General features: G+C 42.5%; 1 protein-coding gene across 2 annotated transcripts; it reads left to right on the top strand.

Annotated features, from left to right (window-relative positions):
• The first annotated feature begins 244 nt into the window (after positions 1-244).
• Positions 245-11229, top strand: LOC109775445 (protein DETOXIFICATION 19). Of its 2 annotated transcripts, XM_073506689.1 has the most exons (8): positions 268-623; positions 8780-8939; positions 9234-9778; positions 9909-9995; positions 10095-10151; positions 10278-10516; positions 10679-10797; positions 10940-11229. In XM_073506689.1, the coding sequence occupies exons 3-8, from the start codon at positions 9240-9242 to the stop codon at positions 11066-11068; spliced, it is 1170 nt and encodes a 389-aa protein (XP_073362790.1). In that variant the 5' UTR covers positions 268-623; positions 8780-8939; positions 9234-9239; the 3' UTR covers positions 11069-11229. The 2 variants fall into 2 exon arrangements, with proteins under 2 accessions (XP_020189786.3, XP_073362790.1); XM_020334197.3 differs by lacking the exon at positions 8780-8939 and having other exon boundaries at positions 245-623.
• Positions 11230-12828: the final 1599 nt, after the last annotated feature.

Raw genomic sequence — 12828 nt, forward strand, 5'->3', positions numbered from 1 at the left:
ATGCCGTTACTCTCTTCGCGTAGTAGATGAGATCTACTAAACCTCATTTAATAAATGTCCACTGCTTAGCAAACTCCAAAAATAAATTTGAGAGTGGCAAACACCGGATTATTGAACCAATTTTCATCCAGAAAGCCCACCACCGCGCGTTCCACGCGCTAGCTACAGGGACGTCGGGAGAAACGTGCAAGTCATGGCTGCTGCTCCTCTCACACATACGTACGCCCATATATTGCCGCCGCATCACACCCGTCGATGGCCACCACATCCATCCCCATCGCGACCAGCACCACCAACCACGAAACTAAGCTAGCCCCTCCCCTCCCGTTTAATCTGGCCAGCCGGCCGGCGACATGTCTTCCGCTCCGCTGCTCGGCGCGCGCGAGCACTCCAGCGAATGCGGTGAGGTAAAGCGGGGCTCGCCGGCGTGGCTGCGCCGCCTGATCGACACGGAGGAGGCCTGGGCGCAGCTACAGTTCGCGCTGCCGATGGTCCTGACCAACATGTCCTACTACGCCATCCCGCTGGTGTCCGTGATGTTCTCCGGCCACCTCGGCAACGTCCACCTCGCCGGCGCCACGCTCGGCAACTCCTGGGCCACCGTCACCGGCTACGCCTTCGTTGTACGTACTGGTATCGCACCCTCTTAATTTCGATCACGCTTATACTAATTGCACCGCTGTATACATGTATGTGTGTGATGTTTGATTACATATAACTCGCTTTTCATCAATCAAATTGACTATCTAATCTTTTGTTAGGATCCTCTGCTGTAGCGCATCGTGCAGTACAGCCTAAAGATACACATAAGACATAGACTGTAACTGTAACAGAGGGAGTATGTTCTTTGAATCTCCAAAATCTTTCTAGGAGATAAAACTGTTGTAGGGGTTATGTGTTACAACTAATGGAACCAAGCTTTGCCCATACACAGGCAGCACATGGTCGTCAGTGGCCATAATTTCCCAAGATATCATTGTATATTTGTCGGCACCAACTGTAGGCACTAATTCATCTGACTCTGACCACGAATTCGGATATGTTTAAATACTTGTCTATAGTCACGCGCTTGAAATAAAATGAGCCGGATTTTTTAAATCTTTGGGCATCCTCCTTTCCAGTTCCTCCGGCTTCTTTCTCATCCACACGCCCACCATCCATGAATCACAGGCTGGACCTCCCGCTGCCGCCCACCATGCATGGCTGGCCGCGCTCTCGTGTTGGCATCGCCACCCCGACTCGCCCTCGCTTCGCCATCATCTGTATCCATCCATCTAAACCTCCTCGGCACTAGATTTTCTTCGGTGAGTCCAGACTCCCGATCCAAACCAGTCAACCTCCTACTCCCCGGGTACAAATCTCACATCTGGGGGTATGTAGAGAAATAGGATGGGTATGCACATAAAGTTGGGCACGTACCATGGAGCATGCATGGAATGGACCGTTAATTGCTGATCATTCTCTAGTATCTTGTTTCATCTCGGCATTAATTGTCCATATCAAGCAATAATTAGCACTAATTCTTTTCTAATAAAGAGTTAACGGGTTGAGCCATCACTGCTAATACTAATTATTATGAAAAACCGGGGTGATGAATAGTAAAAGTATTACTATTCACCCAGGTAAATCTTACGATCATTTCATAAATAAATTACATTTGGTATATAAAAAATTACATTCATATTGATTCACTATGTAAAATTTGGCGCCAGAAAACAAAAATATAGGTCATAAGACTAGAAGAATTGCATTTTATGTACATTTTACACTATGTTTTTACGTTTTTAATTTTACGTAACATAAAATATTTTTTACAGTGTTGATATCAAAATAGAGGAGGGGGGGGGTGGGGTGAAGAATAACTATTCCTCACCCTGGGTGACGAATAGTCAATCCCTATAAAAAATAACATAAAAACTACTAATTTATTCCTCTTGCGGGGACGGCTCAAATAGGTGGAGGCCTTGGTCACTTCCTCTAGCCAAAAGAGAGGGCATTTGGCGGGCAGGGCCATACCGTCCATCGCCTTTGCCAACCCATCGGCGTTGGCTTGCTCAAAGAGGGCTTCTCCACTTCCTCATCAGCTTTCATGGCCTCCACCGCTAGTTTTACCTCCTTCTCGGTCCAGACTCTGTGGGTCACGAGCTTAGCGGTGCGGTCCTCCTCCTTGTCTTCCAATGTGGTGACGGAGTGGCTGGACGAAATGGATACGTTCTCAGATGGATTGGGAGAAATGAAGAGGAGAGATGATTGGAGAAGCTGAGAGCGAATGAGGTAGCGAGCACCATTTTTATCTAGCCGAAGAATTAGTTTTATCGGATTTTATGGGAATTGTCGCCGTTAGCCTGATGGCGCCGCCGTGCCATCGTTCAATGTTGCTCATTCGGAACTCACACATGCACTGGAAATCGACGAAGCATGAATGCGTCTTATTTTCACATTCTCGTCCGTCAACGCGTGAAAACAGCCGAAAAATCTTTTGTACAAATACCAATGATTGTACACTAATTATGAGGGTCAATGATGAATAATTTTCATGGACTAGCCATGTATGATGGACAGTCTACGATAACATTTTGTCCGATCGAGGCGAAAGAACAACTCAACAATAAAAAAAGGGCAGCCCAGTGCACATAGCTTCCGCTTGCGCACGGTGCATGGTTAAGTACCTATATCGAGGCACATCACTGACGCCCATAAGCTGGTCATTTAGTGTTAATCCTCATCACTGATGCATGGTTAAGTACCTATATCGGTCATGAGAGGCACATCACTGACGCCCCTGAGCTGGCCGGTCAATGTTAACCCTCATCACTAACGCGTGGTCATAGGCGGTCAGCCATGAGCGGATTGTAGTGTTCGAATATGTAGTAGTGGGTGGACTAGGTAAGAGGAGTAGGCTCATAATCCATGGCATGCTAGCACACATATCCCTCCACGTAATGGAGTTCCTACTATTAGACAATTTGTCGACGGTGTTTTGGATTTACCAAATGACAGTATGGTGAATGTAGTGGATTTGTATGGTTGTGGGATGTCACCTCACGTTACTAGATTTACATGGGGCACAAAGCTTTACCTAGGTTCGGGCCCTCACGTGCCGAGTAACAACCCTATTCCGGACGTGAAGTTACTGCTCACGAGCACATTTCACCCGGATGAACAGTGAAACCAACAAATATTGAAAGAAAGTTCAAAAAATTCAGATTTTTTTGGCAAACTTTTACAAATGTTCTAAGTTCTTACAAAGTTTCATCCTGGAATCACATTCGTGGAAGCAGTGCCAAAAAAAATCCAAGCTCTGAAAAATGCTACTTTTGAAAGCATTTTGGAGCACTTAATTTTTTTTCCCGCGACTTTCACGGATGTCATTTCATCATGAAAATTTGCAAGCAAATAGAACATTTGTCAAAGTTTGCCACCAAAAAATTCAGAAATTTTCGGTGTCTGTTCATCGCGAGCTCATTTGAGCTCGCAAGCAGAAGGGGACTTCCGCCTTATTCCAACTTATATATGATATTATAGTAGAGACAAGCTATAATGGGGACTACAATAGCCTGTCCGACGATCTAAATGGGGTGTCTTGATCTGATCTACTATTTAGTAGTCTATCACTTCTAGGATTTTTGGAGAAAGAGGCCTCTTTTCCTATTCCGCAAGTTTCAGATTCTTCCTCTTTTGAGTAATTGTGCGCTTCCTTGTAACGAAGCGCAGTTTCCGATGTACCAAACAACAATATAATGAACATATGTGGATTTGTATTACAATGGGAAGTCACACCATGTTAATAGATGTACAGAAGCCAGAAGTGCCCAGGCTTGGGCCGTCACATGGCGAGTAACCACTCTACTCGGGCTTATATGAGATTATATTAGAGAGAAATTACAATCGGGTGCACAGTGGCATGTCCGATGAGTTGTGAGTCCAGTCGCCGGGTATAAAACGTTCACGATCTAGACTGGGTGTCTATATAGGATCTACTAATATTCTAGTATATGATTCAAGGGGTTAGCGGTCTTCGTTGGTAGCTGCTGCCCTTCATCTTGATCTTGGTGTGCATGTTCTAAAGTATTCATTCTTGGTAGGTATACACCTCCTTCTAAAAACCCCAGGGTTAGTCCAGCTAGGATAATCGGAAGCAAAGGGCATGAACCCCTCTGACCGCATAGCTTTGAGCGGGCAATGCTAGACTTACGTAAAGTAACTACACAAGTGTACGTAGTAAACACTTGGAGGATTAGGATTGGTGTTTAGGGGAGGGAGGGGCCCACCCCCTGAAATTCAGAGGGGGGGGGGGTGGATGTTTAGATTAGTTTGGAAGGTTTTGTAAGCTTGCTTATGCTCTTCGTAGATTTACCATTTTCGGCTTTGAGCATATATGGCCCGAAATTCAACTCGGGCGGCACGAGAGTTTGCCCAACCCGCTTCTACACAACACATTTTGTTAGACTATTACTTGGCTCTCAAGTTATCTAGTCCTAGTCGTATTGTAATAGGTCTAGTTGGCTTGTAATCTCTTATATATACCGCTCTATCCTTTGATTCATCATTTTAGCCCTTTCTTCATCTTTGTCTTGTTGAACATGAGTAGTAGCTTGGACTTTTGTTGGCCATGTAGATGCCCCGTAAAACTAGGTGCGATCCCCGGGTATGATCGATCATCTCACACTAGTAGCAACATGCGAAATACAGTTCCACCAGATCTGGAAAGTTTCTACAACATCATGATCTACAAAGATGGCAATATAAGAATTTCGTACACCACACTTATATTGCACATACGCAATAATGTTGCAACATATTTTCATGTGGTTCAACAAAATATTGTGAATAAAGAAAATATTGCAACATTTTGAATAATCCCAACGCATTTATTGTATGTATGCGACACCTCCAACAAAATGCAATAATTCATAAGAAACTGTGGTAGCATAGGCAACATCCGGTGTTAACACAGAAAAATCTGATGTGGGTCGTACTAATACAACAAGTCGAAAAGGCTCAAAAAATTATTTGCATGCCAGAGAATACAACATCTGTTTTCAACCACATAAAATTAGGTAGAACAATATCGCGTATACACTTTTTTGAATCCGACACATAACTGGCAAATAACAAAGAATGTGTACTTTACAGGAACTAATAACATGTACGTTAGCTTATAAGAGTCCTCCCGTAAAAAAAAAGTCATGCAATCAGAATCCATGTGAAGAAAAACTCCATATGGAAATATTGTTTCCTATCTTAAGGGAATCAACTATGGCATAACTACCTATTTAGGCAGGCCCTATGGCATAACTACCGATTCAAGGCAGATAAAAAAATGAATTAGCCACATCTAGTGTTGGGCCACGTGGTACGGCCGGTGTACATGTGACGGCTATATGTGTTTGCATGGGCATTTGACTGTCAGTGAGAAACTAATCTTGAGGCAGATAGCCTCGCTAACCATACTCTAGACCTTTTTTAGGACGCCATGTGTGGCTCCTTAATCCACCGGATCTACATTGTATTCCTATGAACTTTTATAATCAATAAAGTAGAGTGTGTTTAGATTCAAAAAAAAGTTTGATTGTCCGTGAGAAACTTAAAAAAGTTTACGGGGGAGTATAAATGAATTTTTGAAATGGAATTACATAATAAAAATCAACAAAGGGCAATTGAGACATGTAGGAGCTGTAATGAGTTCAAACGAAGCACACATATTTAAGAGCATTCTATAAATAGTTAGATGGGTCAAGTAAAACTAATACCCTTTTATTCACCCTAGATTATTCAAATTATAGTAGCATTTAAAATTTTATATACAACCACGTATCTATTAAAGGTTACGTATCAAAATAGTGTCAAAACCTAAAATAATGGATGTGACGATATACAGAAAATAGTGATGGCGCCACGTACATACTTTGGAGTCAATTAACCCCATAGCCTTTGCAGAAAATAACCTGAAATTACTATACAATATGAAGAAATTAATCCAAACTTAACAATGACCCCAGGTTCATCCAGCTGGCTTCGCCAGTGATAGAAAATAAAATCTAGAACTGGTATTATGTAAATATAAATCCAATTCACAACCTAATGACCCACAACTATTCAACTACATATATTAATTACCTCAACCATCAATTATATAGTCGATCATAATTATAGTGGTTTAGATTTAATAATACAAAATATGATAGTATGGTCCGGTGCCTGATAGTAAGCATAACAAACTGATCGGAAAGCACATGTCTTAGAAAACAATCGAAAAGTGCAGCCATCACACATGACTCATTATACCGCTGACAGTACCATCGACGTTGGTTGGTAAACATGAGTCGGACGTGCATGTCGAGATCTTGGATGAAAGTTGATTCTATTTATAAGAAAATATATGCATTTATACCATTTGGGGCATATAGTTGTCATGAAAAGACTATGTGATTAGTAGTTTGATTCGTATATTGAAAAACGTATAAATAGAATTTATAAAAAAGATAATATACATGATCAAACTAAATAATCTATGAAGGAAGTGAATGAGAGAAAGCCCTCAAGCACACAATACTAACATACAATTATGACCAATCATATTAATATGACCATGCATGGATACATATTATGGTAGCCAAAATATTACAAAACAATAAAGATATGATCAACATGAGTAAGCTATGAAGGAAGTCAATGAGAGAAAATCATTGAGCACAAATACAACTGTACATTGACAAGTGTGTTCATATTAAGATGAGCCTCTGTGGATGCATATGTAGGTAGGAAATATATTGCGTTAACCAAGAAAGTCAATGCAAGTAAGACTGCAAGCAATGATCGATTTGGGTGGAACAACAGAACATTGTTATACATAGAAGCCATTCATGTTTAGATCTAATTTTTGGAGGGGAATTTCTCCAAAGACATATAGGTGCAAAGATACATAACAAGGGATGAGGAGAGGATGGAGTATACTAATATACAATTATAACCAATCGTATTAAGATGAGCATGCGTGGATACATATTACGGTAGCCAAGATATTATTAAACAATAAAGATATGATCAAAATGAGTAAGCTATGAAGGAAGTCAGTGAGAGAAAATCCTTAAGCGCAAAAACCACTATACATTGACAAGTGTGTTCATATTAAGATGAGCCTGTGTGGATGCATATGTAGGTAGGAAAGATATTGCGTTAACCAAGAAAGTCAATGCAAGTAAGACTGCAACCAATGATCGATTTGTGTGGAACAACAGAACATTTGTCATACATAGAAGCCATTCATGTTTAGATCTATCTTTTGGAAGGGAATTTCTCCAAAGACATATTGGTACAAAGATACATAACAAGGGATGAGGAGAGGATCGAATAGGGGAAATAGAAGTCTAGATATGATTTTGCATCCGTCTTCTGATGGCACATACTCCCTCCGTCTAGTGTGTAAGTCATCTTACGAAAACCAAATAATCCCAAAACACTTAGGCGCAGTGCATTAACTTCTACCTCGTTTCTTGTTTCTTGACATATCAACCAATAAGATATGTGGAGTGTGCATGCTTTTAATAACTTGAGACTACCAAACACGACATGCAGTGGTTAGTTCATTGCATGCAATGCTATTAATTAGCAAATAAACATTAAGTTCTTTCGTTTTCCCCTCCTCCTTGGTCACGGTGCACAACCTAAGATGACTTACTCACCTAGACGGAGGGAGTACCATGTTTTCTCGGGACTTGCCTTTTGACTGCAATCTATTGACATGACATATAATTCGTGGAAAATTAAATTAGATAACTATGTGAGAAAGAGGACATAAAGTTGGCAAAAAAAAAAGAATCTCAAATATAACAGTACATATAGTCAATCTAGCCACGCAAATACGCGGGTCACTTCGCTAGTTCGAAAGTAAGAAAGAAGAACAAATAATTTCATAACTTAGTTTTGGAAATGAGCAATGTTCCATTGCGTCAAAAGAATATTATCCGCGCATAGAACGCTCCATGATATATCCTGCATGCTTCATTACTGGCGGATTCAAGAAAACGATGCACCTTACAGACCGGCATGAGCGTGGCCATGGAGACACTATGCAGACAGGCCTATGGTGCCCGGATGTACCGCCTGCTAGGCTTGTATCTGCAGTCGAAACTCATCATGTTGGTGGTGGTGTCGGTACTCATCTCCGTCCTGTGGCCGTTCACGGAGCCAATTCTGTTGTGTCTTCATCAAGAACCCGAGGTGTCCCACACCGCCACGGTGTTCATCCTTTACCAGGTCCCCGGCCTGTTCGCCTACTCCTTCCTACAGTGCTTGATGCGTTATCTACAGGCACAGTCGATTGTTGTGCCATTGTTGTCTGCTCCATGGTGCCGTTTGTGCTCCACATCTCCGTGAACTACCTGCTGGTGAATGTGGTCGGATTGTGCCTCACTGTCGCATCATTGGCCATCTCAGCCACATTCAACCACATAAAATATTGCAATATCTAAAATTTCAAGTCAACATTTACCTTTGTCTATCAACATTTCAATATGGTGGACACCTCCCACCTTCCTTGTCATGAAACCACCAGACCAGCCAGCCGAAGTCAGCCACCCTAATTCACAAACAAACGTGACACAAATGTAGTAAAACGAAAACACAAGAAATGTAGAAAACATATGCTTATACAGAATATCTGTGTAGAACTAGTGTGCATGTACATGTATCGGTTGGTAAACAAAACTTCATGTAGACAGCATCACTGATCGAGGATTAACAAGGATTGATGGCTCAACACGTTCCACTCTACCAGGCTACATTGAGCGGTGCACACTACTGGCCGCCCCGACATTCCCGCCCATGTCGCTTCACCTTACAGATCTGTCCATACTCCATCCGTCCAAGTGGAGGATAGTAATAATACACATATATGGCGCTCCACCTTCCAAGTCTATCCATACTCCATCCGTCTCGTAAGCATTCCATCAACTTTTCATAATTCTCTAACAATTTCTCTTTGTTATATGTTAGCTGATGCCATTTTATTTCTGTTTCATCCTTGTTAAAGAAGACAGTATGATTCACCCTAGATCCTTCACCTTGCAATTCGGAAAAAGGAAAAGCAGAACAAATAATATCATAACTTGGTTTTGGAAATGAGCAATGTTCCGTTGCATCGATGGAATTTTATCCACACATAGAACCCTCCATAATATATGCTGCATGCTTAATTACTGATGGATTCGGGAAAATGTTGCAACTTACAGACCGGCATGAGCGGCGCCATGGAGACACTGTGTGGACAGGCCTACGGCGCCCGGATGTACCGCCTGCTGGGCTTGTACCTGCAATCGTCGCTCATCATGTCAGCGATGGTGTCCGTACTCATCTCCGTCGTGTGGCTGTTCACGGAGCCGATCCTGTTGTCTCTGCATCAGGAACCCGAGGTGTCCCATGCTGCAACAGTGTTCATCCGATACCAGATCCCCGGTTTGTTTGCCTATTCCTTCCTGCAATGCCTGCTACGGTATCTGCAGACACAGTCCATTGTCGTACCACTTGTTGTCTGCTCCATGGTGCCTTTTGCGCTCCACATCGCCCTGAACTACCTGCTGGTGAATGTGGTCGGATTGGGCCTCACTGGCGCGTCATTGGCCATCTCAGCCACGTTTTGGGTCTCGTGCCTGATGCTGCTCGCGTACGTGATGTGGTCCAAGGAGTTCGACGAGACATGGAAGGGCTTCTCTACCGACGCCTTGAACTACCTGTTACCGACGATCAAGCTCGCCATGCCCTCCGCCATCATGGTCTGGTTAGTACGTTTACACTTGTCAACAACACATGTATATACATGCCGTTCCCTGATTGGTTTTGAGTCTGGACAGATGTAAGCTCTGACATTTTTTTCTTTGGAAAAAAACATTTGTGTTGAGTGGACGCAGCTTGGAGTACTGGGCGATTGAGCTCCTCGTGCTGCTCGCCGGCCTGCTGCCGAATTCCACTGTGAGCACGTCGTTGATCGCCATATGGTATGGGTCTGGATGAACCAAACTTGTTACATAATTATTGTTCGTGCATCATTTCAGAAACAGTCGGACTTGATGTACCATTTATTCCTCTAAATGCAGCGCAAGCACGCAGGCCGTTTCCTACATGATCACCTATGGGTTCAGTGCCGCTGTGAGGTACGTCGCCTGGCCTTCCATAGTCCATGTCCCAAGTTCTTAGTGTGTTGTTGCTGTCTAGAACCAGTTCTTGCTTCACTTAATTATGGTGGTTTATATCACGTTGCTTCCACCATTTGCATGCAGCACCCGGGTGTCGAATGAGGTTGGGGCTGGTAACGTGGACAGGGCAAAGAACGCGGTCACGGTTACGATGAAACTGTCAGTCTTCCTCGCCCTCTCATTCATCCTGCTCCTTATCATTGGCCATGGCCTCTGGGCGAGCCTCTTCACGGGGAGCGCGATGATTGCGGCAAAGTTCGCGGCCATCACCCCGCTCCTGATGATCTCTATTGTGCTCGACTCCACGCAGGGCGTGCTGTCAGGTGAGAAAGATCAGTGGGCTACCTAAAGCAATCTTCAAGGATCACTTGGCTTGGCTCGAGAAATTAATAATTTCAAATCATGTATTCAAAATTATAAATTGGAATGCGCTGCTAGTGCGAAACAATTCCGCAAAATTGATGAATAAAATGGCCGTGTGGCAGGGGTTGCGCGGGGCTGTGGATGGCAGCACCTGGCGGCGACCACCAACCTGGTGGCGTACTACTTGGCTGGCATGCCGGTGGCCATTCTCTTGGCCTTCAAGCTCAACTTGTACACTCACGTAACTAAGACAGGCCCCGTGCATTGTCAAGTTGTCATTGCGCAATGCATCAAACATGCATGTATAGCTCAACTTCTGAAAAACAAGGGGCTCGAATACTGAATACTTTTCCATGGGCAAATGTCGTCTTCTCTTTTTGCAGGGCTTATGGTTGGGTTTAATCACTGGGCTGGCATGCCAGACAAGCGTGATGGTGATCATCACCCTCCGCACGAAATGGTCAAAGCTCGTGGACGCGATGGTGAAAAATCGGGATGACTATGTGGCCTGATCGACACTCGCATGTTATTTTAAGATGTAATTTACCATCAGGGTCACACGGTGGTTGCTCATTCATATGGTAGCAGCATCCGTGGCGTGCACCAGTGCAAGTTTTTGTGAGATGGCGTGTGTTGGCTGAACTCAACTGTTGTTAATCCTTTTTTGGCCGTATCTTTGAGTTCATTTCAGTATGAAAAGGTCGAGCTTCCCTCTGCCTGAGATGGTAAACCAAACGCTATATATACAAAGAGAAACTCAGAGGGAGGATGCATGCCGGTGTTGGCTTAGGTGGCGAGGATTCCTGAGATGGTAAATTGTCTGGGGCACCTAGGTGCCTCGGCACCGAGGCCCATTATATGGCAACTCACATTTGTAGTGCATGATGTACAATACACAACAAAATGACTTTGCAGATTTGTTTGCATGCACTACAATCATCAACGGTCATTGATTGCTTTCCAAAAAACAAATATACTATTGTTTCCTAGCAATGATTACTTTCCAAACAAAGAGGGTATGTATGTACGCTCTGATTTTTAAGGTATCAGATACAACCAAATAATATAAGGCCGGGTCACACTTTATAACGTCTAATGTTTCTATACAAATTAAGATGACCATATAATATAAAATGTGACCCAAATTATTATTTTACTTTTAGGAAAATATGATGCATGCAGATACCCACACATGATTCTTTTGTGGGAACAAATACCCACACACAATTCTTTTTAGTTTTAGGAATGCACATTGTGTGCCAATACCCACACATGATTTTTCCTAAAAGTAAAATAATAATTTGGGTATATATGTATATGCCTTGAAGACGTATGCAAAAATAATATATGTATATGCATGTTGATACCCACAGATGATTTTTTTCGTGCATACAAATACCCACACACGATTCTTTTTAGTTTTAGGAATCCACATTTTTTTAACACAATACAGACGCAAGCGCTCATATACACTCGCATACACTCACCCCTATGAACGCACACACGCACACCCTATCCCTATGAGCACCTTCGAAAGACTGGGCCGGCATATCATCTTGAAATTTACGAAGTCACAGTAGGCACCTCGTCGTCGACAGGAACGTCTCCTCCCACTGAATGCACATCGCCAGAAATCCTGAAATAAATCCAGTAATAAATGCAAGCACCAGGACTTAAACCCTGATGGGCTGGGGATACCACAATCCCTCTAAGTCTCTAACCATCCAACCACAGGTTGGTTCGCTAGGAGTCCACATTGCGTGCCAATATCCACACATGATTTTTCCTGTGTGTATGTGGACCTAAGATGTCATACCCGCATACCCCATTTCATTATACGCATGCTTTGTAAATATAAACAAAATTGATATAATTTGGATGGTACATACTCGAACACTATTTTTTATTACACGTATATTCTGTTGAGACATACCTATAACTGATACTGGAAATATACCCAAAAATTGTATAATTTACATATACCTAATATATATAGGGTATGTACATATACCTAAGATAGTGTACACACAATCTCATTTGTAGTACATGTATATGCCTTGAAGACGCATCAAAAAATAATATAGTTTTAATGGGGACATACCTAATAATGATATACTCTTTTTTTGGGTATGTTTATGTACCTAAGATATTGTACGCACAAAATATTTTCTCCAAAAGTATAACATGAATATGGTGCCATGTGACATACGTTTCTCCAAAAAGGTATAAAACATTAATAAAATATGAATTCTTGTTCTCTCTAGAAAAGTGC

This window comes from Aegilops tauschii, chromosome 1, assembly GCF_002575655.3.
Source record: "Aegilops tauschii subsp. strangulata cultivar AL8/78 chromosome 1, Aet v6.0, whole genome shotgun sequence".
Taxonomy (NCBI): domain Eukaryota; kingdom Viridiplantae; phylum Streptophyta; class Magnoliopsida; order Poales; family Poaceae; genus Aegilops; species Aegilops tauschii.

What these genes read in the sequence shown, in the direction of transcription:
- LOC109775445 (XM_020334197.3), top strand. Translation starts at nt 354, where the DNA reads ATGTCTTCCGCTCCGCTGCTCGGCGCGCGCGAGCACTCCAGCGAATGC. An exon ending in TCACCGGCTACGCCTTCGTT is followed by an intron (nt 624 to 9,233) that starts GTACGTACTGGT and finishes TGCAACTTACAG; the next exon opens with ACCGGCATGAGCGGCGCCAT. An exon ending in CCCTCCGCCATCATGGTCTG is followed by an intron (nt 9,779 to 9,908) that starts GTTAGTACGTTT and finishes GAGTGGACGCAG; the next exon opens with CTTGGAGTACTGGGCGATTG.